This window comes from Lissotriton helveticus, chromosome 6 (genome assembly GCF_964261635.1).
Source record: "Lissotriton helveticus chromosome 6, aLisHel1.1, whole genome shotgun sequence".
NCBI classification, from domain to species: Eukaryota; Metazoa; Chordata; class Amphibia; order Caudata; family Salamandridae; genus Lissotriton; species Lissotriton helveticus.
This window is the reverse complement of record NC_136067.1, coordinates 1,436,865,905-1,436,893,472: the sequence shown is the minus strand read 5'-3', so window position 1 is coordinate 1,436,893,472 and position 27,568 is coordinate 1,436,865,905. Positions and strand designations below refer to the sequence as shown.

The window sequence follows — 27,568 nt, the reverse complement described above, 5'->3', positions numbered from 1 at the left end:
TGTGGCAGGAGCAAGTTTCCATGACGGACAGGCTCTGGACATTGTAATGCTGCAGTTTAGAGGACGCACTTAGAAGCCTGAGGCTGATGCTGGCTCTTGTGATTCCAGCATCATTGGTCAGTAAATGTGTGCTGCTAAATGAATGGGAGGTAGGGCAAAGTAGTACATGGTGGGCCGTGCCGCCGGGGGGAGGCATGGTGGGCTGCGCCGCGGGGGGGGGGGGGCCTGCATGTGCTTTGCAGGGGGGCCCCCTCAAGTTTCGTTACGCCACTGGACACCATTAAAGGAAGCTGGAAGTTCACAACAGTGCAAGTGATGCACACCTGAAAAGCATAACAAACTATTTATAAACTACAGTACTAGCATTTCGAAATACAGATTCAGAAATTGGAAGAAGGTGGGAGCTCAGAATTTTCAGTGTGAAATTATGAAGGGTAACACTTCAGAAAAATCAAAGCTACAGCACACTTAAAAGTCAAACACAGACTTATAAATACAAAACTGAATGTACAATCACACTTACAATAGACTGGTGTTGTTACTCGACAACTCCAGTCATGCCATTGGGCTGTTGGTGCAAATGTTTTTCCTCTAGAGTTTTATATAGCGCAAACTTGACCCTAATATATTGGTTATCACAGCGCTTTACATGAGCACCAGTTGTATTACACAAGGAGACATTCATTTTTGTTAGGCATGAGGAGATTAAGTGATTTGCCCAGAATCACAGGATGATGTGCGTTGTTGCCAAGACTCAAACCCGGGTCCCCAGATTTGAGGGCGACCGGACTAGCCATTAGGCCACATCCTCTCCCCAACCTCTACATACCGAGAAGGTCTAAAATAACAGAAACTTAAAATAAGACCGTTTTGACATGAAAACAGGGATTATTAAGGCATCCTTATACAGATTACAAGATATGGCCTCATAAATTTTAACAAACTAATAAAGGAGGGATGGGTAACTGTGGAAAAAAGAGAAAATGTCCCAGTGCTCACTTCGGCTCTCTTGCCACCTAATTATTACTTCTCAGTGAACACACACGCTTACATATTTTGGGATGATTGTGGAAGGCTGGGAAAAACATTAATGTCTGCTTAAAGAACTGGAGAGTTACCCAGGTACGCCAGTGTCTCTGAAATGCCAGTAAAGATGCAAAGGAGTCAACTCCATAGGACTATACCCAGCGTAGTATTACATCCTTGTGAGACTGATGAAATTAGTATCATTGACTAATAATAAAATGAGGACCTTTTCTGGCATGATTGCTGTGACTGTCATTTTCTCAGCCTTACCTAGGCATGATCTTGACAGAAAATATCCCCATTTTAATACTATTCAACCGGGTGCTACTCATGCTGTCAAACTTAATAGACTCACCGGCTGGATCATATAATCCTGTTATGTGACTGTCTAGCCCCTGGCCTACCCATCTTTCAGAGGCAATATCCACCCTAGTTTTAGGTCTCACCCGAAATAGCACATGATTGATAGCTTGTGAGATCTTTTGTTTTTAGGTCTCGCCCGAGACAGCGCATGCACTGTTGCTTGTTAGGGCTTGCCTGAGACAGCACATTTGCAGGCATTTGCGAGATCTTTCGTTACTTAAAAAAAAATAAACTGGGCTTAAAGACCACCCATTAATTACCATTGGTTGGCTTCATCATCACTCTCATTTCCTTGCTTCTCATTGGTCATTGCTTGGCAGTTTCACTTTCTCTTCATGTGTTTGTCTCTTTGATGGAGCACGGACCAAGTACTGATTAATGTCTTTATTAGTGTACTTCTGCTGCTTGCGCTTGGATTGGGGGTACCTTTTTTCTGCTCTCTCTACCGCTCTGGTGCTGCCGTCCCTCCCTCTTGCTGTGGTCCTTCCCTCCCTGTTACCTGTTGCCCCATATGTCCTATAGACCCCTTCATGCACTGTTTCGTGTTTATTATTACACCAGTTGGAGCCCGACAAAATCTGTAAGAATCCGCACATATTGAATCATCTCAATAAAATTATCTACCTGGATAGTCACTGATACATAAAAGATATATCTACCTCATCTCGTGTTGTGTGCAAAGATGTTTACTAGACATACATAAGACAAGAGTAAAATAAAATAAAAAGTAAAATAGAAAAGCAAGATGTACCTCTAAGTCAGCTGTGCAATACCTCTCTACAGTAGTGAAGAACTAGTATGTATTACAGAATGTATCTGAATTCCATCACTTCTACTACATGTCATTTTTACAATTATATATGTTTAATTTTGGGTTTTCTGGACTACTGCAGTTTGAAATGGATCATTTAAAACTCACAGTGCCTCAAGAGCAGTCACAGTAATAGAACAGATGGCATTGAAAAATGAATCCTTTCTAGACTTGTACATAGCCAACTTAAGTGGAGTGATGTGGATATAAACCAGCTTTAAAATTAATGCGATTTTTCACTTTTAGAGAGTTAGGTTCTGAAAAATATACTAATAAACGGTGAAAACATTACTGTGGCAGACTTAAAGATGAATCACTGTCATGACTTCACATCAAAATAATGACACTTTGTTGATCTGCTTCATGGTCTCTAAATTGCAGCTAGGGAACCTAATGGTGTGTGGCTGGATTGTTGTCTGGCCTTCAGGCGGAAGTTATCAATGGTTGAATGCTGCTGCCATCACCAAATAGAAATGCCTCTGGCTGGGAAAGAGTTAAAACAACAGGGCCTCTGCCATGCATGCCTGAACCACGAAGGCACAACCACGCTTGTCTTAACCATGCATATGGGTGGTTAAGGCATTTGCGCAGTCTAAATGTCTGGAATGGGTTGGCCCAGGAAGAGGAAGGATTGGGCGGGGACTTAGTGAGGTAAGTGGGTCTAGGGCCTGGTTTTTGGTGGTGGGGTAGTTTTTAAGGATTGGGGGTAGTTTTTAGGGCTAGGAAGTTTTTAGGGCTCGGACGGGGATGTTTTAGGGGCTCGTGGGGGAGGGATTGTGGAAGTTTCATGAGGGAGGGGTGTAGTTTTAGGTCTCAGGGCGGGGAGGAAGGGGTAGTTGTTTGACAAGGGGGAATTTTAGGGCTCAGGGCAGGGGCCCAGGTATTAGGTTTGTTTTTTGGGCTTGAGTGGCCGTTTTAGGGCTCAGGGGAGAGGGATGGAGTTAGGATAGATTTTTGACCAGGTGGTGTTTTAGGGCTCAGGGCGGGGGGTGGGCTGCAGTCAGGTAGATGCTTGCCCTAGGGGTATTTTAGGGCTTAGGACGGGGCCAGGGATCATGATCATTTTCTGGGCTTGTGGCGCTGTTTTAGGGCTCAGGACAGGGGAGAGGGATGGTGTTGGGGTAGATTTTTGACCAGGTGGCGTTTTAGGGTTCAGGGCGAGGGGTGGGCTGCGGTCAGGTAGATGCTTGCCCATGGAGCGTTTTAGGGCTCAGAACGGGGGCAGGGGTCGGGGTATAGAGATAAGTTTTGACCATGCATAAGTCTTTGCCATACATGCCTTACCAATGCATATTTTGTCGTAAAGGCAAGCATGGTAAAGGCATATTCGTGGTTAAGGCATGCGTGAATAAGACCACGTTGAACCGGCATGCGTGGTAATGGCATGCGTGGTTCCATCACACAACCCCTCTGGCTCAGTAGATACATCCCAATAGGGGATCCTTCTTATTCCACTTACAGATACTGGGCAAGACAAGGACGGGCTCGGCAGGTGGTTGAGGGTTGAGGTGGGTACAACACAGATCTTTAGGGTGAGATAAGTAAGCCACAACTCTCACAAATGAGCAATAGGGGTTGCCAATGCTGCAACCACATACAAATAAGAAAGCATTGTCCCAATATCAGATTACAGGCAAGAGCCTGTTTGAAAGATGGAGCCCAGCTGGGACCATAACCACTTAACACTATTATTGGGATGTCTGGTACTCAATGGTGCACAATTAGCTGCTCACTGGCACTGCAGCGGTGGAAAAAGTATTTAGTGAACATATATTTGGAACAGTCGTTGTTCTGAAGAGGGAATCATAATGTTCAAACAAGAGAAGGCATTTCTGTTATACCATCCCACTTGTTCCTGAAAGGCCTGAATCAACGAATTGCTGAGCTACTGCTTACGTGGGATTCCTCCCTCCTTGCACCTCTGTACCAGCGCACATGCACAGTAGGACTCAGGTGCAGGCAATAACACCCACCTCTAGGATTCAGGTGCAGGCACTAACACCCACCTCTGTCGCCTTGAAGAGCCCACAGAGCTGCAGGACACAGAAGAAGCAGGCAAGGAAGGTAGAAACAGTCAATGATAGGCCACTCATCAGCAAAGAGATTTAAATAGGCATTACCTCCCCGGAGTACTCATTGTCCTGATGCTGCATCATTTGTCAACTCTGATAAATTCAACATTGCCATTTGAAAGCAGTAGAATAATGGGGAGGGATTTTGTTTCAATTTGGTAATCTTCAGTTTTACAAGCCCCTAGATTAGAATCATTGTTCAATCTTGAGACTTGACACCACAAGGTCATAAATTGCAGAGATGATGGCAGGATTGGCTGAGCTGGCCCATTGTTTGAGAGCACTACCTAATCCTGAACATCGCCATCTCAACCAATGTTTTAAAGGACATAACCAATTCATCACTAGGGACAGAAATGGAAAAAGATGATACAGTCTCCTCCTAGACTATCTTGTTCATAGTATCAAGTGCTCTTGATACATTTTCATTTTCCAACATCAACCTTATTACAATGTTCGCGATCGTACGAAATTCATGCGGAAGAGACCCTCTAGATAGAGGTCAAGATCAAAGAAAGATGATTCATCTTCACTCAAGGAACATAACTATGTCAATTACATGAGAAAAATCCTCAGTTCTTGTTACACAAAATGGTTGATGGTTGAATGGACTAGAATAGAATATGGGGCCAGATATACGACCCTCAGTGTTTGCGACTCCAATTTGCATTTTTCTCCGACTCACAATTTGCAAGTCGTAAACACTGATGTACAACAGTGTCTGAGACCCTGTTTGTGATTCCCAAATGGGTTGCAAAGGACATGCCACATTAATATTTATGTCAGGTTGCGTTTTGCGCCCTATTGGAAATGGCCGGCACTCAAAGGGATGGTTGTCTTCTGGAGTCAGCAGGCCACCATGTCTGTGACTGCTTTTTCAATAAAGCAGGTTTTTAATTTTTTTAAATGGAACCCGTTTTCCTTAAACATTTCAGTTTCATTTTTTAATGGCAGGAAATGGTCCACACTGTCCACTCTTAAAAAACATTTTCGATGCCAATCACAAAGGAGAAAAGGTCCCTTGGGGACCCCTTCCCATTTGCGACTGGCATACCTCCAATGTGAAATTGGTGGTAATTATGATTGTTTTGCGGTCACTAAACAATCTTACACCCCCTGTGATTCACTGTTAGGAAGGGATGCCACAAAATAAGTTTGGGACATGCTGCAACCTTTTTTAGAGGTTGCAAACAGGCCGATATCCTGTTTGCGACTGCTAAAAACGGGCGTACTTCGGCCATGGTTTCCACGAATTATGTGTTTTTGTTCAATTTGGTGTTATATTTTGAAACCTGAAACGTAAAGAAACAAGGTCACAGTCTTAGTAACAAAATAACCACAGAGAATAATTCCAGTTACATTGAAAAATGTCAAGTGTTGTGCTAATGAGGTGGCCTGAGCAGAATAAAAAAGTGTGCCCTTTAAGGAAAAGGTAGTGGTAATTTTTGCTTTTCCTCTGTATATGGGAATGTTTTACTGTTGTAGGGTGCCTTGGTGTTCTGATACCAAAGGGGGTAATGGACGGAGCGTTTGAGCAAATCAAACACTCACCCGAGTCAACTGTTCTGGGTTTAATCCATCATCATTCTTTAGCTCACTCCGCCACCCCAGTTCAGACATGGCCATATGCAAATCAGTCTGACCCTGTGCCTCATGAGAATAGTCCAGCCCGAACTGCCAAGCCATGTCTTCTGTGGACCGGAAACAAGCATCCTGGGACTGGTTTCTGGCTAATCAGCCGTCATCAGCCAGGCTAGCTTGAATCCAGTGGCAAAGTGAGGAAGGGACCCACGTCTGGGCATACCCTGCCAACTTAGGGAAAACAAAGCAATACCAAAGGGGATGATGGACGGAGCGTTTGAGCAAATCAAACACACACACCCCAGTCAACTGATCTGGGTTTAATCCATCATCATTCTTTAGCTCACTCCACCACCCTAGTTCAGACATGGCCATATGCAAATCAGTCTGACCCTGTGCCTCATGGGAACAGTCCAGCCCAAACTGCCAAACCATGTCTTCCCTGGACTGGAAACAAGCATCCTGGGACTGGTTTCTGGCTAATCAGCCGTCATCAGCCAGGCTAGCTTGAATCCAGTGGCAAAAGTGAGCAATGGACCCACGTCTGGGCATAACCTGCCAACTTAAGGCGAACAAAGAGATACCAAAGGGGGATGATGAACGGAGCATTTGAGCAAATCAAACACTCACCCCCAGTCAACTGATCTGGGTTTAATCCATCATCATTCTTTAGCTCACTCCACCACCACAGTTCAGACAAGGCCATATGCAAATCAGTCTGACCCTGTGCCTCATGGGAACAGTCCAGCCCGAACTGCCAAGTCATGTCTTCCCTGGACCGGAAACAAGCATCCTGGGACCGGTTTCTGGCTAATCAGCCGTCATCAGCCAGGCTAGCTTGAAGCCAGTGGCAAAGTGAGCAAGGGGCCCACGATGGACGGAGAATTTGAGCAAATCAAACTCTCCCCCAGTCAACTGAGTTTAATTCATCATCATTCCGTAGCTCACTCCACCACCCCAGTTCAGACGTGATTAGCCAGAAACCGGTCTTAGGATGCTTGTTTCCAGTCCAGGGAGGACCTAGCTTGGCAGTTTGGGCGGGACTGTTCACATGGGGCACAAGGTCAAGACTGATTTGCAGATGGCTGGGTTCATTTGTCACGCCGAGGGGGACGGGTATGTTCAGACGTGAGTCCTGTGCTCTCCACACCACTGGAATCAAGCTATCCTGGCTGATGAGGGCTGAAAACCTGAAACCAGTCCTAGTATGCTTGTTTCCAGTCCAGAGAGGACCTGGCTTGGCTGTTCGGGCTGGACTGTTTCCATGGGGCACAGGATCAAGACTGATTTGCATATGGCTGGGTTCAAACTGGAATGGCATGGTGAGCACAAAAACGATGGATTTAGGCCCAGATCTCTGTACTGGGGTGAATGTATGACATTGTTCTGCATTCTGTCCATCAACTGTTGTTTTTGCATTGGTGTCTGATAGCAAATTTTTGCATGCAGCAATCTACAAGCTCTATGTTTTTTTAGCTGTCTGGAAATACTAAACTTCCAGAACTGCCATCACAAAAATCCAGAATGTATTCTGAGATTTCAGAATCACTTTCAACATTTCAGACACTATTTTAGGATTATACACCACATGGTAAATGAACCTTGGCAGGTGCTTCCATGTGCTTACGGTCTCTGTTAATGTCATAAAAAATAATAATCAATGTATCCTCTGAATGTCTTATGATTAACATGGTTGATATGTTTCGTGCCTAATCTGTCCAAAGAGGATCAGCAGGCACTTCTTCAGGACCTTTCATTACCTAATCTACTATGGCAGAGACAGCTATATTGATGTTACAGTAACATACCATGTGCACAGCATTATGTGTGATATGGTTAGTGTACCCGAACTTCCACCCTTACTCTGGATGTTTTCCTAGTATTTGCTTTCATGACCCTAACCTAAAGTAAAATGGCCCATTGAGAGTGACGGGATGCTAGACTACTCTCTGGTCACTTCAGCGTCCAGTAGTCCTACCCGTGAGCCTACCTGTTCACCGCCATCTTAAATTTCACTTGTGCTCCTGAATGGCCACCTGTCCACCACCATTAATTTCTCTTTTTAGACCATTCTACAGAGTGTTTAAAACTCTTCTTGAATCACTTCCTGTAGGCATTGTTGGCCACACTCTTATCTAACTGGCAATATACCTCCCCCCCCCCCGGGTGGGTCCATTTGCATTGCTGCGCCAGCCCAACAAGGAGCACAGCCTATTGATGAAGCATGCCACCGCTGGTGGGTAAGGGCTTGTGCTCCTAACAGTAGCTGCTTCTTGATGATCTGTTGGGTCTAGACCCCCACAGTCGGCTTTGCAACCCCCTTTTTCCATGACGTAACTTCACACTTTTGTTAGTTGAATATAATTCAAAGCCAAAAGTACATTTTCTCTGTGCCAATAAGGAGCATATTATCCTGCGATGTGCATTAAAACAAATGGAGTTTCCATACATGTTCTAAGTACTTCTAGCTGCTAGGAGGCACCCATATTGTCCTATTGATATTATAGGCAATGGTTATTTTATTTTATTTAACATTTGTATTGCAAGTATATAGCACCAGCTGGTGGTATATTTTCATTTTTTCCCTTCTTTTATTTTTGTGGCACAAACATGCAATAAAACATTTAAAAAACGAACCATCATCCCAGCTTGCCAATGCCAGACTTACTAGCGTTGCTTAAATGTGTGAAAACAGACAGATGCATTGAAATATGGGTAATCAAGAAATGCACTGATATGTGAAAGAAGGGAATTTCAGATTCTCTCAGTGACATGTGTTCCCAGTATCTAGTATATTAGGCTACTGTGGGGGTTACCATCTTCCTCATATATTCTTGAACTGTGAAAAAAACTTTTGACCTATTGAGTAACTTCAAGCTCTGAAATGCCATTAGCAAGTCTGTTATTTATACTCTGTCTTCATCCATCACAGCTTGTTGCATAAGGAAATGGTTCACTCAATATTCGCCATGGGCTCTCTTGCCCTACGAATGACGATATATTCTGATTACATGCGTACATCCACGCGAAAGTGAGTGCGCTTCAGAGTCACGGCTGTGTGGACAGTTCTTTGTTTTTCAGTTTCTCCTTTTATAGTTCCCATTTCATTTCTTTGTTTCTCCTATTTTTTATTTAAAGCTACTTAAGAGGATACTAAACCTCACCAGGCACTGCTAATGGGTTGCTTGTTTGTTGCTCATATCATTTGCAGTGTGCCGCATCCCTCGATTCCTTATTTTACCATTCCAAGATGGCCAATCTGTTGGTTCTCAATGTCGCGGCCATGCTGGCACTCCATGATAGACTATTTACAGTACCTCTGCAAGATGGATCCCTGCAGATGTGCTTAATTTCGCTATTTCAAGAATAAGCCTGTTGTTTTTAGTTGGCAACATGTTTTTTCTACTTCTACTCTTTTAAAATTTCTTGCATATGCTGTTCAGTTTGTGTGTGTCTTATTTCAGTTGTGTCAGATTGTGAATGCATCAATGAGTAAGTAGATGAATAAATGGATGGATGAGTGCAAAGATGAGTGACAGAGTACATGTATAAATGACCTATTGAGGGCCATAACGCGGATCTTCCATTCATTAGCCAGACATATTGGTATTGCCAATCCTTCTTTACAGCTGGGTGTGGGGAAAATGGTAAGATTAATGGAGTCAGCCTCATATTTCGCAGTGCCTTCATGCCTACAAGAATATCAAAAGGAAGAGCTAGAGGCTGCCAAATAGCACTAGGCTGTTAACGTTTCAGAAACTTCTTCAGAATGTCAGATGTTGCTGCGAGGGGCTCAGTTTATCTACCTGCTTCTCAGTCACCCGGTCGTCTGCTTCCAGGCCCGGACTGGCCGTAGCGGGCACAGGGCAATCCCCCGGTGCGCCGCACGGGTGGGGGGCGGTTTTGGGCCCCTGGGGGTCGTTTTCGTTACAGGGCCGTTTTTGCAGCATAGCTGCAAAATCGTCCCTGTAACAAAATCGGCTGAAAACTGGCTCTGTCAAAGAGCTCGGCGACACCCCCAAACCCCCCCCCTGCGGAGGATGGGGGGGGGGCGAGCACTTTGACAGGGCCGGTTTGGTTCCCAGTCCGGCCCTGTCTGCTTCCCTGTCTTGTGCTGCCAGTCCAGTTTTGACAATGTCATTCCCATTTGTTGGACTCATGTTTTTATAGTGGAACACACCACTGAGAGGAATTATTTGAATCTATACACAGTATTTTGGATTAAACAAAGAAGCTAATGAAAACACCACTCAGTCCCATTATAACTCTCAAGCCGCACATGCCCACAGACCAGCACGGGCAAAAATGACTTTTTATAAGGCAAGAGGATGGTTATATTTTGACATTTTATTTTCTTGTGTAGAAACCCCTTGCCCTGCACTGCCCCACATTTATGGGTGTTCGTTCCCAGTCAATTGTAAGCTTGGAAAGTGATTTACTGCTGCCCTTGATGCACTGGCGTAGCTAGAGCTTGTGGCGCCCGGGGCTATCCCTCAGATTGACGCCCGAGGGGAGCGGGGGGGGGGGTAGGAGCTGGGGAAAAAGGAAGGCGAGCACTTGAAATAGGTCCGAGAGACACGTAGTATCCCCGCTAATAGTTACCTCGATCATGCAAGTTACATGCACATACATGACACGGTCCAAGGCTACACAGTTGAATACACCGGTGACCGGCAGTACAAAGGAGAACACACAGACTGCATGATCTATCTGGGGACTCAGAAAAACCACGTGACATCCACCAGAGAGCCTCGTGAACGATTACATGGTAATCCCCTTAGCACAATGCAAACATTCACATACATGACACTGTTCGGGGATCCATCATCTACAGTTGACATTTAATGACCAAACATCATTGTCCCCCCATTGACCCAAAACCAACTTAACGTGTTGAAGCCTGTGATTCTTTATCTTTCAAAAACAGCAAACTAATTATTCACAGGGAATGACTCACTGTGTGCCCTTAGAACTAAACTCAGCACAAAGGGGTCAGTAAGCTCCACAACCTTGCCAACATGGGCCCTGAGAATCATAGCTTTTAAACTCGAGCTACTGTAGTGGTGTACGTTACTACAGGTAGCAGCACAATAAACACAGTTTAATTATAGGATGTCCTAGAGGTTGGCAAATACCTATGTTTAAAGTGTTTTATAATTCAGTTGTTTGAGGAAATAGTTAACAAGTGTTTTCACGGATGCGCTCGCATGCACACACTCACTATATATGCACACATTCACTATTTATATACACAACACCGTAGACCTATCAGAAGATACTGATAAGCAGGACGTGTACCATACTGTCTTGCGAGAGGTCGGGTAACTTGTCTTCAGACAATAACACTTCATTATGCATGGGAGTCGTACCACTTGTTCTAGAAGCTTCTATAAAGTCATGCATCTGCACAATAGCATCCTGGAAGTAGCCTGGAGCTTTTAGTTCTGATATGTGCAATCACACTCTTAATGTTGCAATGTCATTTGATATTCAGGAGTCCAGGTGACCACCATTGATGCTTTTTTCTTATATATTCTGTAATAAGTGCTAGACTACCCCTTCTGTAAGCACCATCTGATTAGATGAAGGTATGATATGACTGATGCAGGTGAAGACAGGTCTTTGGGTATGCGGATATACCTGTGTTAAGCCTTCACCAATTCTGGATGACAGGGAGGGTATAGGTGTTTATCCACAAACTACAATGCTCTCCCTCACACCTTCTGGCATCTCACCTCACACACGACGTGCTTCTGCATGCCTGCTGCAACGATTGGAGCACCAAACCGAAACCTCGCACAGACATCAAAACATGCTCCACATGGTAACACCTCGCCAACAGTCTTCCAACCATGCATAACAGAGTTGCTGCTTCGTCGCGCACCCAGAAAGCACCCTAACTATGTCTCATTAGATGTCAGCAAGCTCTGTACAAATGCCAAGAAATATAACACAATACACTTAGGTAAAGTATGCATTACTGATAGAAAACATTTTTATTTTATTTTCATTTTGTCAGCATAATACCTGTTTCCATTACATTAAAGTATTATGTAGGGACAACCCCCACCTCACTTTCTACATATACACATTGTCCAAATGGCACGTGTTTGTGTTCTTTCTGCAGCACAGAAACTGGAGGTATATGTTTGTTGAGGACGTAGTTTGGGCAAGTCTGATCAACCAGGTAAGATTCATTCCCAAATCTCATAGAGAGAGGAGCACAACTCTGGAATAAACTTCACCAAAAATCCGAAAAAACATCGCTTGAGGACGGCTTCCCCAGCATCAGGTGGGACTATCTCTTCTGTGAAATGGGCATAACCCCAATGCAGACATTTCAAGCATGGCCACATCTGCAGACGCATCTCACTAGCTTGCACGTTTCAAAGCAAGTAAATAACATTGTTAAGTAATGCCCGTCAGCCTAATTTGAAAGTGAACAATTCAGTTGAGGGCAGCAGTGTGCTGCACAACAGAACAGGTGCAACCCATGCTGCAGGAGTCACCCCTTGAAAATCACCTCTTTAAACAGCTTTAGAACTATGTCTCAACTATATGTGTGCACGTCTATAAGTGTTCCACTTTGTGAGTCAGCCTCAAATTATGCATGCGTAAATTACAATGCACTCTTCTACTTACCGCACGCAGAGGAACTGAACCGCTTTCCTTCTGTACTCCACACCGGCGCTGCTTTCTTTCACCGACTTCACCGGCCCACTCTGTACGTCATGGGCCTATGCTAGGTGATAGACGTGGTGGCGTGCGTGCATGAGTCGTGTGGTGCACGCTGCTGCCGGCAGCAGTTGCGAGCAGCAGGTGGCGTGCACTTGCACTTAAAACAGGGTAGCGCGCGCGGCACTGGTGGGCCGTTTCGGCGGCCTTTATAATTTATTTGGGGACACAGTGTCCCCAAATAAATTATAAAGGCAGCCGAAACGTGCCACCAGTGCCTGCGGCCACCGCCCCAGAAATTGTGCCGCCTGGGGGGACCGCACCCCCGCAACCTCCTAGCTACGCCGTTGCCTTGATGTAAGGAAATCACCATCCATTTACATGGTGCGAATGAACCAACATAATTTTGTGCATGCCCACACACCTTATGTATATGAAAGTGCACAATAGTTCCTGTGAATTTCTAACCTGGAACACCCACTCCCAAATATACAGGAGCAAATGTATTCTGTTACATTACACCAAACTACGGCAATATTACATGTGAGTAAACTGAGTTACAAGTCTAAAACCACCTTTACGAATTACAGAAGTAAATTTGCAGTGGTAGAAAAAACTTTTGCACATGTAAATAGTGGTGGTCCCTCCCCGCTGCTTTTAAGCAGTATCACTAAAGAAAAAATAAAATGATAATAACTTTAAGTTATTATCATTTAATTGTGTTTCCTTTTGTTGCAGCAGCTTTGCAGGCGAGATGGGCGGGACTGCTCTGCTGACAGAGCAGGGAAGGGGAGGAGTGGTTTGCACTCCTTAAATTGTGTATGTATGTTCTCCACACAGGCTGCATTACAGCCTCCATGTAGAACATGCCCAGCCTCCTATTCTGTGGCTGAGCACCCATCCACGGCGCTCAGACCAATCCCAACGGTGCATTGCAGCGTTGTGATTGGCTATCGGGAGGCTGGGAGCCGGGTGCACCATGCCTCCTGGAAGTGGGGAAGAGGACCGGGAGGAGTTGGCGCCGACGGTGGGTGGCAGCGGCAGAAGACAGGTAAGTGTGTATTTGTGAATTTAATTCCATTCATTCCCCCTGCCCCCGCCACCCGCCCTTTTACCGCCTTCAAATACCAGCCGCCTCTGCATGGAACTAGAACTTGTGAGTGTATACGACATTGTGAATCTGACTGAGAAGAAAACCATTAAACTGATATTGACCCCTAAGTAAATTCAGCCTTTCCTCTAACTGAACATGTCAGTTGATAGCTTACACTGCTTAATTCTTACTGGTGGTGATTAGCAATTCTTATGTTTAATTACCAGGACTTTTTTTTATCATCCAAAGAGAGAATGACTGAACGTGGAGAATGAAGAAGGAAGAAAATAATAGGAAAACAGTGACGAATGGGAAAAGCAGAAATGTCAAAAGATCCTGCAAGAACTGAAAAAACAAAGGAATTGGGCGGTGGTGTAGGAGTATGGCATGAGGTAGAATCAAAACTAGGGTGTTTTGGTATTCGGCAACCACAGTATTTGGCAGAGATGGTGGGGGGCTCTTCAGAGAAACGTTCGCCTCCTGCACTTATGTTTAAAAAAAAAAAGATTAACAAAGTAAGCACTTGTGCCTTGGGAATTCCCATATAGTTGGCTGTCATATGCAGGTAATCAGCAATCAATAACTTAAATGGATAACATCAGATGAATTAATTTGATTCTCCATCCTCTTGCAATTACCCCACCCTTCACACCTAGTTTTTCACTAACCTTCGTTCTTTCAAACCACCTCAACCTTTGTGATACCAACTGCAACTGCAATGAAGCATGTTTTCTGAGTGTGGGAGTCCAAATTACCTTACTGCTCTGGCATAATGTGTAGTGCATGAGCACGTCCACTAGGGACACTTCTGAGTGGCGAGTTTGGTCCTTAAATAAGGATCTATCCATATGCAGAGGAATGGAAAAGAACTAAAAACAAATACTCTACTTAATCTTTTGAAGTTGAAAAAAAACACATTTTATTTGTGTTATAAGCCTGGTGAGCCATGTATGGAGGATGGAATATATGTATAGGAAATAAAAACATAACCTCCCCAAGATCCTCCTAAAAAGATTTTTTCACAGTTTTTCAAAACATTCATAAAACTAGTTTACATATGCTAGTACAATTTCAGACTAGCTAAACTCTCTTATAGTACCACAGCCTGTGTGAGAGGGGTAGAGTGTGGGTATTTTGGAGGCCCAACGTGTTAACAGTCAATTACCAAAAGTCTTCATAACTGGCAATCAAGATAGTCCATGCCAAGTTTCTCCCCCAGTTCTATATCTGATGTGCTGCTCCAGCCCAGGTTTTTTCTCTTAGTTCTGAAATTTGTAGTCTTGTTTATTTCATTATATAACAAAACTTCAAGTCCCAGAATGCAAAGGAAAAAAACCTGGACTGTAGCAGTACATCAGACATGGACCTGGAAAATGTGGCAGCTATGCAGTGAAGATGTGAAAGAAAAAGGCAATAATGAGAGTTTGATATGGAAACCCCCTTTTGTTTAAGCCTGGCATGAAAGCACTTCTGTCTGCATGCCCCTATTGTATAATGTTGCCCATTTAAAACAAAATACATATCTATTTAAAATAGCTTTAAATATGCCGCATAGGAATAGTGCTCTAAAACCTCACTTTATTGTGCAGGTTCCTGGTTCCCTGTCATGGAGAAGTACACTTTATGGTCTATTTGTGCAACATGCTTGACATGCTGAATACTAGATGTGGCACTGCATACTTCTGCCCACAAAGCACTCTAGTTTGTATAAGGTTCCTGGTACCGTTTTGGAGTGCACAGTTGACAGGGTATTGGGTGTATTGACCACTGGCGACTTCTAGTATTTGTTAGTGGTGAGAACGGGGAGAGGGAGGGACACAAACAAAATGGAACATAATTAAAATAAATAAAATTGCACTTACCTGCCTCTCCGATGGACGCGGCCTCGGTCCTCTCTGACGATTGTCGACTCCAGCTGCACACAGTGCAGGCTCCCAGAAGCCAATCCCAATGCTTCTCTCATTCTGGGAATGCTATTCTCAGCATGCGAAAAGCATTGGTATTGGTCTAAGTGACCTGGTTTGCCGCTCAGACAGTAACTGGGAGTCTTTGGCGTTTACAGCGAGGTTGGAGAAACCTAAGTGCGCATGATGGTTTGGCTGGCCTAAGGCAGCCGGCCAATCCGTCATGCGCACTTAAAAGTGCCCATCACCACTTTCCCTTCCATGCCTGTCACAGAGGATGTGCAGTGGGAATATTGCCTTTCTGTTACCTTGGAGCAGGGACTTACCGTCATATACCATGTATGGTGCACTACCACCTTATGTTCCTGGACATTTGGGGGGGCTATATATGTAAATGTTGACCTTAACAAACGTTAAGTGTTTATCATCATGTAAAATCAATAAAAATGTGTCTTAAAAAATAAAAATGCCTGTCACAGAGGATTCCCTAGCCCCGCCCCGATGAAGACTTGCGTCAGCGGCGATCAGATATGCAAAAATAAAATGATAATATAATGCTTTTATTTTCTTTCTATTTTTCATTTTTAGCAGGCGGCGGCGCCCCTGAATTGGTCTATATGGGGAAGAGTTGGGTGAAGTGCGTGAGGTTCAACCATGGTGCAGCACGCATCGCTGCGCACAAGCATGTGGTGTTATGAAGAGTGTGAGAAGTGCTTCAGCTGTGCATACCAACCATTGTAGAAGTGGTCAGTTTTCACAGTGCCTGTGCAAAAGTCAGAACATGCCTGACAGACCGAGTGCACCAGTGGCCAGTAAACCATTGAGTATGTGGCAGCCTACTTTAATCCGCGCTATATAACGCCTAAAAATAAAAACAACATCATGCTCATGTGAGTTTTGGAAGATAAGAGTCAAAAGTGAGAGTCTGTTTTTCTTTTATGCCCCAGGCCCCCAAACTGGGCCAAAAGCCAGACCCTCCATGAATACCGCTTAGCTTGCTCGTATGCTGAAGCCCAGCGCGATGCTAGTGGGAGCAGTGCATAGCGCGCTCTGCTATGCCATAGATTGAATTGCCTGTATGCATAGTGTGAAAGTCAAGCCTGAGAATCGTGAGCATATTTGGCAGAGAGCCTACTTCAAGGGCAATGGCGCTACTCTTTGGAGGACGCGGGCCAGCTCCGAGCACGTGCTCGTGTGTGCCTGAGGGGCAGATGGCCTGCGGCCTCGGTGCTTTTCAAGGATGTCAAGGATGTAGATAATCTAGTCACCCCCCCACATCCTTTCGCTGCTAGTGGCTTATTCTCTTTTTCCTTTTAATCTATGCCAGACCAGTCCACCTTTGAGTTGTGGGGGTGAAATATCTCTCTGGAAGACGCCTTATTTAAGCCATAAACACTGATATATATATATATATATATATATATATATATATATATATATATATATATATATATATATATATATATATATATAGCTGACCAAAGTATTTCTGCGCGTCGCTACACACTCCCAGCTGGCGCAGATACACAAAGCACGGACCAAATTTCACGGTGTTCAGTCTTTTATTCGCATGTCGGTTTCATAACGTTTCGGCACCTCTGTGCCTTGCTCACATGACAGCGATAGTGAGTGAGGGTAAAGTATTTAAAGTGAAAGTGCTCAATTTTGATTGGACAAATTCAAATAGACATGGAAAGAAGGTTTGTAAGGGGGACATTGGTTGTATAATACAAGGGCATATCCAACAACACATTATTCAATCATATTGATGTGTCGACATACCAAAAGTAATAATTATCAAATATATAGTTGGACACTTTGTGCAAAATATCGCAAAATTATTGAGTACAAAATAGGAGGGATTATCAAAGTTAAATACCTATTGTTAAAAATACAATATTATAAATATTTCATATATTTACAATTGGACAAAGTTCAATAGCCCCTATAGCTTTGTTAATTCATTCCATCTCACATGGTCCCTTGGGTCACCTAAAAGTAGGACATAATCTTATACTTTAATTCATCATATGGACAATCCTATAAACAACCACCCTTCCCCGATCTATTCACCATGCTATTATTTTGTATTTATCCAAATGTGCTATTCAATCTTGCCACTGACAAACTAGCAGAATATTAACTTCTCATAATACATTCTGTTGTGCTCACACCTAATAAAGTAAGTGACTAGTGCTAAGATAACAACAAAAAAATGTCCCTCAATTTCATATTTCCTCTTATTCAAACCTGCTGATGATATTGCAGACAAATCCTTACACAGATTTCTCTGAGCCCAGTTAAAAATATATATCCTTGAAAAATACATCAGATCATATCATACATTGGACCACTACATATCAATATTCCTATGGGTAGTAATCTCCAATACTCCAAAGGAGCCCAAAAATTTGCAAAACGCTGATCGCCCCCGCTTTTCCAATGTTCAATTTTTGAGTTTTGGCTTTTAACAGTTGATACATCGGGGATAAGTTCATAATACATGTTTGTAGTTATTTCCAGAGCCAAAATGAGTTTAAAAAGCAGTTCACATTTTCGGTATAGCTTGTTGCTGTTTTCTTTTTCAGCATACCTCAATAAAAAGATAACTTCAATTTCAAGCCCTTGAGAACGTTATAGTTTACTACTGAGATGTGTACAAACTACTACAGCTGCGATCCCGACTCCTTAAAAGGCTGTAAGAGTACTTAGGGTAAAAGTTCTAGAAAGCTTCCAGAGGAAATTTTTTATAGTGAACAGTGTTCCATGTCACAACCTTCATAACAATGTAAATCCAATGTGCTACTTTGACTGTTTACATCAAGCCATGATTCCTGCTAAGATCAGTGCTTTAAATGGGTCTGGTACTCTCCGGTACTGAGTACCGGCACTTCTCTAGCGAATGTAATACTTTTAATTGGAGAGTACCTGCACTCTCAGAAACAAGCAGGCACTCTGGTACAGTACCTGCACTTCTATTTAAGCATTGAAAGCACTGGTTAGGATGGTTCTTTTTCCGGGTACTGGCCCATCCCTTTTGTTCTCCGGACAGCAGGGAGTGCTGGGCCTTTTGTTCTCCGGACAGCAGGCAGTGCAGGGCCTTTTGTTCTTTGGACAGCAGGCAGTGCTGGGCCTTTTGTTCTTTGGTCGGCAGGCAGTGCGGGGCCTTTTGTTCTCCAGACAGCAGGGAGTGCAGAGCCTGTTGTTCTCTGGACAGCAGGGAGTGATGGGCCTTTTGTTCTCTGACAGCAGGGAGTGATGGGCCTTTTGTTCTCTGGACAGCAGGAAGTGCAGGGCCTTTTGTTCTCTGGACAGCAGGGAGTGCAGGGCCTTTTGTTCTCTGACAGCAGGGAGTGATGGGCCTTTTGTTCTCTGGACAGCAGGAAGTGCAGGGCCTTTTGTTCTCTGGACAGCAGGGAGTGCAGGGCCTTTTGTTCTCCGGACAGCAGGAAGTGCAGGGCCTTTCGTTCTTTGGACAGCAGGCAGTGCTGGGCCTTTTGTTCTTTGGACAGCAGGCAGTGCAGGGCCTTTTGTTTTCCAGACGGCAGGGAGTGCAGAGCCTTTTGTTCTCTGGACAGCAGGGAGTGATGGGCCTTTTGTTCTCCGGACAGAAGGAAGTGCTGGGCCTTTTGTTCTCCAGACAGCAGGCAGTGCTGGGCCTTTTGTTCTCCGGACAGCAGGGAGTGATGGGCCTTTTGTTCTCTGGACAGCAAGCAGTGCAGGGCCTTTTGTTCTCCGGACAGCAGGGAGTGATGGGCCTTTTGTTCTCCGGACAGCAGGGAGTGCTGGGCCTTTTGTTCTCCGGACAGCAGGCAGTGCAGGGCCTTTTGTTCTTTGGACAGCAGGCAGTGCTGGGCCTTTTGTTCTTTGGACAGCAGGCAGTGCAGGGCCTTTTGTTCTCCAGACAGCAGGGAGTGCAGAGCCTTTTGTTCTCTGGACAGCAGGGAGTGATGGGCCTTTTGTTTTCTGGACAGCAGAGAGTGCGGGGCCTTTTGGTCTCTGGACAGCAGGGAGTGATGGGCCTTTTGTTCTCTGGACAGCAGGAAGTGCGGGGCCTTTTGTTCTCTGGACAACAGGGAGTGCAGGGCCTTTTGTTCCCTGAACAGCAGGGAGTGATGGGCCTTTTGTTCTCTGGACAGCAGGAAGTGCAGGGCCTTTTGTTCTCTGGACAGCAGGGAGTGCAGGGCCTTTTGTTCTCTGAACAGCAGGCAGAGCAGGGTCATTTGTTCTCTAAACTGAAGGCAGTGCGGGGCTTTTTGTTCTCTGGACAGCAGGCAGTGCAGGGCCGCAGGCAGTGGCTGCGTGGTGACTTCACAGTATTGGAGGTCAAGAGAGCAGCAGAGTCTGTGGAGCCAGTTTGCCAATAGTTGCCCAATCGCAGGCGTAACAACAGCGCGGTGCGAAGGGTGCATGTGGGCCAGAAAGTAGTGGCTGGGGATTTCTGTTGGGATTGTGGCTGGGAATTGTGTTGGGATTGTGGCTGAGGATTGCTGTTGGGATTGTGGCTGGAGATTGCTGTTGGGAATGTGGCTGGGGATTATGTTGGGATTGTGTGGAGGTGCTGCAGATGAGCATATGTCCTTCAAACTTTTGATATTCTGGTAGTAGCTATGGGGTGGGCAGCCATGGTGAAGCTGCTTGAAAGGCAATGTGTGTGTTGTGGGTTAATGGGGTGGGAGGCTGAGGATGGAGTGTGGGGCTTTGGTCTGGTGTGGAGTTGATGATCCAATAGAAACTACGACAATCTGGCCTGGGGTACATGGCAGGAACAGGAAAAAAAGTGATTGTCGGGCTACAGTGGCTGGGGTGGCAAAGTGGTTGTGTGCTGGAAAGATAAATGGAGGACTCTAAGTCCCTGATTACAAGTTGGATGGTTAATTCCAACCTATGTGTAAACCTATGTTTACACACAGGTCAGAATTCCGAGGTGAGTGATAATTATTCGAATGGTTAAATACCTCAACCTTCATTCAATTTCAGTAAGTCAAACCTGCCGAAATTTAGCAGGGGAAAACCATAAAGGTAATTATCATATCAAACAAATTTTGGTGTGTTATATATTAAAATCTGCATGTTGTTCCCCAGAAACTCGTAATAGGTGCTATTTATCGCACCCGATAAATAACACACCTTGTGGTATTGTTATTTTCCAGGTGAGATAAATAGCACCTATGCTTGTAATAGGAGCCTTAGTGGGAAGAGCACCACAGGTGGCTTGTGAGAAATGCAAGGAAGCTGCTGAGTGTGGTTGCTGGTAATGGAGTCACTTGCCACCCTCGATATATCTGGAAAGTCTCAGGATAGTTTGATAATCATGCCCCTTTGTCTGACACAGTGGAGAATAAACATAATTGGGTTTTGGAACATTTTGAAGAGTTCCAGGGAAATCACGGGCCACTGAGCACACTGTGTAACAGTCAGAACCTTTTATGTCTGGTGTCCTGGGGCTAATAACAATGAATAATTGCCCATCCAGAACTTTGACTGAAAACAACAAGTATGCAATCATGGTACACAGCTAAATACTGCACATGTACTGTGAGAACAAAATAGTGCACAGTAATCACCGGGGAATCTTTGTTAGTAGGGAGTCTGCCAACCCTAACTTCAGGCTGCTCCTGGTTTGTTATGTTGTGCCTATTTGTATAGCATGCCCATCGTGCAAGAGGGTATCTTTGCACCCTAGGAGATAGAGGGGTGTAGACCTTTCTGAGGCCTATTGGACTAGCCATGTTTTTAATTTATTTCAGAAAGCTAGAATAGAGCTAGTGGCTCTGATGTGGTTGGGTAGATTGTTTCAAGCTGTGGAGGTCAGTTCAGAAAAGGCACGACCCCTAGCCCTGGCGTGGGCGATACGCAGGACAAGCGAGAGGACAAGGCTAGCCAAGAGGAAGTGTCTGGCTGGTGTTTGAAACTGGATGTAGTTGTTGAGGTTTGCTGGGCCTTGGTTAAGTAGTGCTTTTTAAATGTGTGAGAGGAGTTTCAAGAGGGCAGGTTTTTGGATTGGGAGCCAGTGGTGGTCCTTGAGGTGTTTGGATAAGTTTATGTGGTGTTGTAGTTTGAACGTGTGGCGTGGCTGCTTTCTGTATGGTTTGGGGACTCTTGGCGAGTTGGGAGGGAATGCTCATATAGAAGGGCTTTACCCAGCCGTGGTCGGTAGGGGAGTACCTGCTGGGGCGGTGACGTGGGGAGGGGGAGGGGCAGGGTGGGGGTTAGTAATGTATGGATAATGGAGGTTTGCAGGGAAGTAAACATTTAAATAAATCAAACTAATTTCGTTGCGTGCATTGCATTGTATTTGGGGATGCAGTGCGCGCAACGAAATTCTCCCTTGGTGTAGGTGTCACAGCTGTCGGGCAAAACAGTTACAGTTTGGTTGAAGGTGATATGAAGGCAGAGGTGGACGGGTGTTCAGTCTACCAATGCTGTGGATATGCCGAGTCAAAAACTGAACACAGCTATCAGAAAATTATGTAAGGTTATGAATCTTGAGTTCATTAGGCACAGATTAATCAATGTATTGTTGCCTAAGTTCTTCTCGGAGGAAGGAATTCAATATCAGACAAAGGACAGAGGGTGTTTTGGCTCTGGCGTAACAAAACTTGAGGGGCCAACCTGCAAGGTACGTGGAAGGGCCCCATCTGGACTCAATCAGCTGCTCTCCAGCCAGAGTATTGTGCTGAGGGGACCCCCCAGGAGCTCGCCCCCTCCCGCAAGTGGGGGCTGCGGGGGTCTGTGTTTTGGGAAAATATGGTAGCAGCACTACACTTGGTAGGCTGTTCGTAATTATAAACAGTTAGATTGGGAAGCCGCTTGAGGACATTAGCCTCACAGACAGTGTGGCAGTAAGATTTGCAATCAGGAACTGGAATAAAGGGCCACACCAGTCACGGACGGGGTGACAGACTTATGCTGCTCGCCTTGGATTGCCTGATTAGCCAGGCCAGTTGCCTTTATGGGGGATCCTGGCGAGGGAACATTGCACTTGCAGCCCAGGCCTGCCAAAAGGCCAGCCATCAGGGCCAGATTGGGATTGCAAACCAGCCCTGGCAATTACGTCTGACCAGTCCAGAAGGGGGAGGGGAGACTGGCTGTGCTTTTGTAATAAAGGGTCGTTTTTGCAGCAGTGCGGCTAAACCGGCCCCCAATAACAAAAACGGTCCCACCCTTCCGGCCCACCGGGGAAGCGACCAGTGTCCACTATGGCCAGTCCGGCCCAGCCAGCTGTAATCAGATGAACAAGGTAGCAAGTTGAGGCTTCCCCATACGAGGGCTGGGATTCCCACCACATGGAGTCCAATAGTCAAGACAACATATTGTGAATGTCATCAACGACAAAATCTTCACAATGCTTGTTGGGAACTGGATAATCAATGCCTGGCCACCTGCGAGTGGACCTTGTCCAAACTGATAAAAAATTGTGCAGGGGGCATAGGCTAAAAATCTGTGCTTAGCATAGTGTGCCGCCTGACTTGTATTTTGCTGTTTCTGTCATTGCATCCAGAAATATGATACAACAAGTAACATCAAAACTACGACAAGCCAGGACTATTGGCTTTGTCAATGGTTGTTTGTTGCATAAGAGAAATAAGCAGCAACTATGGCTTGTATATAATATTGAAAAAGCTTCCACTTAAAGCCCTGGTGGCACTATGACAATGTTGCTACTCCTGAGTTTCAAAAAGAGAAGGGAAATCCAGAGAGAAAATGACTCTTTTTAAAGAATTTCCCTTCCCCTACAGCACTAAAATGCCCTAATTTCTCCACTAGTGAGAAGTGAGCACGCACAAATCGATGTGCCTGCTGTCACTGCAGTCCGGGGGGAAAAACGGACCGCTTGTGCCAGGGCACAAAACAGAGCCCGATGGAGACCCATTTCGAGGGAGGTGAGACCCGGCCCACTTAAAGCCCTGCATGTCAAACATTGGGTACTTAATTTGAAAAAAGGGGACCCCTATATATCTTGTAGACTCGCTATACATAGGGAAAGAAAAACTTTAAGTAAAGGTCTATAGCTGGGTCAAACAGTTGACATAAGCAGTTCTAGGTCTAGTAGTAACATGTGATACCCCACCAAGTTAAGAAAGCCCGTCATCCATAGACCAGAGTTATCACACTTAAATTTTAGAAATTATTTTCATTTTATTAATTGATGATATTTTGGATACATACAAAAATATTTTTCATATTAAAAACAACACAGACAACCATAGACAAGAGTTGATGGAGGCAATGCTGTACATTTTATTTATTTATTTATGCGATTTTATATAGCGCTGACTTTACCCGATGGTGTCAGAGCGCTTCACAATAGGAACAGAACTGATACATGAGAACATTACAAGTTAACAAATTACAAAAGCAAACGTTACATTACATGAGGCAAAAGTGACAATCGTGAGCCAACAAAATACAAGAGTTAGCAAACGGTGCATTACAGGTGGAAAAAGTGACATGTGCAGGTTACAAAAGCGTACAAAGTAAACATAGAGGTATAATACTGCAATATATGGAGGACACTCAAACACAAGAACAAACGTTACGTAAGCAATGGTGGCACTTGTGCAGGTATCGAAAGCAAACAAAATGTAAGAGGTAGCAAACAGTGTGGTACAAGAGAAAAGTGACGTGTGCATGTTACAAACGAGTACCAAACACAGGTAGAAGGATGATACTGCAATAAATGGCAGACTCTCAAACCACAAGAACACACTGGGAAGGCACTTCCATAGTCATGTAAAAACTGAAACTCCACTGAAACTGCAGCCTTCACTTCAAAATGTTTATGTGTGCTAGATTCGTGTTTAAAGATAGTGGGCCGAGTGCCCGGGTTATTGCAAAAAAAGTGCTCTGTCCCGTTTCCCTTCTAGCGAAAAAGAGCTCTTGAGGTGAGAAGGGAAAAGTAGCCAGGCGTGCACCCGGTGAAGTTTTAAGGAAGCTGCCCTCCCGCCCAGACCAGGAGGGAAGTGAAGCAAAGGAACAAAAAAAAGACACAAGTGACAGCACCGTGGCGGCTGAACGGTGTGACTGTGCCCTCGCCGGGTCCTCCTCCCGAGCGCGGAGGGCCGCGGGAGGCGGGCATGGCGCGGTGCCACCCTGCTGACAGGAGGAGGCGGCCGGGAGCTGCCCGGGCGCCTCCCACCTCGAGCCCTGCTGAGCTCGGAGCGGGCGGCCCTGGCACAGGACTCCTCTCTCGCATCCTCTCAGGGCTCGGCGGAGCTTTCTACCGCGAGTGACGACGAAGAACTTGGCAAAAACACGAGAGAGGGGAAGAGCCCGGGAGAAAGGCAGCGGGGGACAGTATTGACTTTTGGAGCAGAGCAGGCGCGCAAGGGGACCCGGGCATCTCGTAGGAGCGGAGAGGGGGTGCCGTGCCACTTCTGCCAGGCACATACCCCGCGGGGCTTGGAAGACGTCTGGTGGCTGCAGGGGTGCACCCCAGCAACCCCTGATCCCTCTATTATTCCTTCATGGGTTGCATCTGCTTCTGTAGGTCCTTTTCTTGCACTTCTGACTGCCAAAGCCCGCGGGAAGAAGCCGTTTCTCCTTCGTTTGTTCCCTTCATGGTGCGGAGCTGCTGCTGCAGTTTGGTGGCGTTGGACTTCTGACGGTGCCCGGAGGGGAAGCCTGCCCCTTGGTTGGTTTCTTGACGGGTGGCTGCTGTTCTCTGCCCTTCAGCGGAGCCTGTGCCCGGCTCGCAGGGGCGACGGTGCGCGGAATGCCAGTGCTGGACCGCTTCCTGTCCTCGGCCGAGCTGGGACGGAGGTGGGGGGCTGCCGACGAGGAGCCGCCGCTGTGCCCAGTGGGCAGCCTGGCCGCCTGGTCCTGGGAGCTGCCGGAGATCGTCCGGGTGGTGCGGCTCCTCTGGAAGTCCAAGGGTGCTCTGCAGGGCCCGAGGTCCCGGGAGCAGCTGGAGCCGGAGCCCGCCGCAGGAGACGGACCAGGTAAATGTGCAATGTGCAGAGGGGCACACGTAGCGTCACGTAACTTGGGGGGATCTGGAGTCGTGCAGTACACCATGCCCTTCAACTTCCATTTTCAGAGTCCAACATCCTTTCATCTTTTTGGGAGCTGTCATTTCTCTCAAGGCAGCTCAGTCTGTCCATGCCAATGCAGCGGAGGTCTGTTTTTCAGAGGAAAACAAAACATGGCCGGTTTAATGCCTCAATTAATGCCAGCTATTGGCGCAGACACGAGAGTAAGTTGCTGTAGGACTTTTGCATCCACTATTTTTTTTTTAAACTTTTCTCCGTGATCTCTTTTTTAAAATTGAAAGTGACAGGTTCTGCTCAGCCTTTCAGCACCCTTTGCTGTTCTCAGTGAACCAGTATTTTAACCCGCAAACACGGATTCTGCTAACCCTTTCACTGCCTTGAGGTTGATAAAATACCGCGCACTTCGGTTGTACAAACACCCGCCGTTGGTTCATCCGTGTCAGTGCTCTCACTCTCCCTGTAGCCTCTCCCTTTTAAAGCTGCTCATCTGAGCGCGAGGCCTTGCACGCCCATCCCACGCGCACATGCTGTGAAACACAGGAGGCTGGATAACTCGATATTCTGGTTTATTTTACTTAAGCGTAGCAGTCAGCGAAATCACAGGCAGCTGGCTGCTGAGGGTTTCTTTGAGTGCGCTGTCTGCTCTAGCCCAAATGGAAGTCGTACCGAGCCACTGGAATTATGCCAAAATGGAAGGGTGACAAAATTGTCCGGCAAGAAAAGTCAAATTATGCGGAGAACTGTGGCACAATTCATGGCAGCAATATTTTGCTATTGTAAAGCAAATCAGAAATGTCAGGGCAAACTTAGGACCTTGCTTGTACTAGTTTAAGACACAACTACAGTGATCAGCACCTGAACATTGACAGACTTTGACAAGGGTTTTTCACTGTGCTGCACCATGTGTGTTGCTTTTGTTTTAGTAACTGTTGATCCATTTGAGCTAGAAAAATAATGTTTTGCGTTAAAGGTGACAGGGAGTGATGGGAGTGTGTGAAATCTGATACCTCCGGGTCTGGCAAGCGCTATATAAAACTTTTAAAAAAATAATAAATAATTATGCAGAAATCGTCCAGGTGCCCTTTGCACTGGGGTGACTGCTACAGAAGGCCATTATTGTTAGTATCTGAGGCCATAGAGTGAGAATTTTTTTCAGCAGATTCAGTTAATGTTACGCCCTTTATTTATTTTCATCATGGGTTATGGGTTCCTTGGGATAAGGTAAATAACATGTATACACTGCACCGTTTGTATGGCACGCACGCCCTAAAAAAAAAGAGCTGTCGACAGGGACGTCCGTAACACACGCCACAGGTACTCATGCCATCGACCTTGAAAGGATGAAAGGCAGCCTCATCCGTGACTCAAATCTGGGCGGCCCTTCACACCATGCCCTAACCCACTGGCAGTCTCGCTGGTCTAGGCCGCACAGTCTGTGCAGAGGGCAGGGTAATGGGGCTGCACTCTCCCAAGCAGGCTTGCATATCCCAAAATATGAGGGTGTGACATGGTCCCTCTGAACACCAGGAAAGCCCCTGGGGTGATTCAGAGTGATCCGGCTACACTGGTCAGCTGCACAACTCAAAAAGTATAAAAAGAACTTGTAAAGGTTAAAACCAACATGGAACCCATTTACACAGGCTGAGCTTGACGGACAGACGCGCCACAAACTAATCGCTACTATTTTTTCCACAGGAGTTGTGCAGTTTTCAGATTATAGCACTTGTGGTGCAATTCATATTTTTTGTAATGTCGACTGCTATAGGAAGAAATTAATAGGTGAGCGTGCTGAGAGAAAAATACATAATTAATCGGGGATCTGCCATATTAGTAGAAGGGGAGGTCGTGAGGCCTGCCACTTGACATTAGGCTTGTGATTCCAAAAATTGTACCCACTTCCTCTCCCCAAAATATATCGAACGAAGAAAGAGTCTCTTGTATGGCTTTCATTAGGGGGATATTACATCAATGTGAAAAGCTGCGCTAGCTTAGAGGGTTAAAGCGCCTGATGCAGATATGCGTGCGCACCTATCAGGTCAGGGGATTTG

At 45.6% G+C, this 27,568-nt stretch overlaps 1 protein-coding gene across 3 annotated transcripts in view; it reads left to right on the top strand.

Moving 5' to 3' along the window:
- PDE7B (phosphodiesterase 7B) overlaps positions 1-27,568 on the top strand; it is a 1,141,924-nt gene that overhangs the window by 796,257 nt on the left and 318,099 nt on the right. Inside the window, exon 1 of one of the 3 annotated variants that reach the window (XM_078649225.1) lies at positions 24,636-25,469. The exons of the other annotated variants lie outside the window; for them this stretch is intronic. Within the exon in view, the coding sequence (XP_078505351.1) occupies positions 25,244-25,469 (226 nt within the window). The 5' untranslated portion in view covers positions 24,636-25,243. Of the gene's footprint in view, positions 1-24,635; positions 25,470-27,568 lie in introns of those variants that run through there. 3 annotated transcript variants of the gene reach the window in all.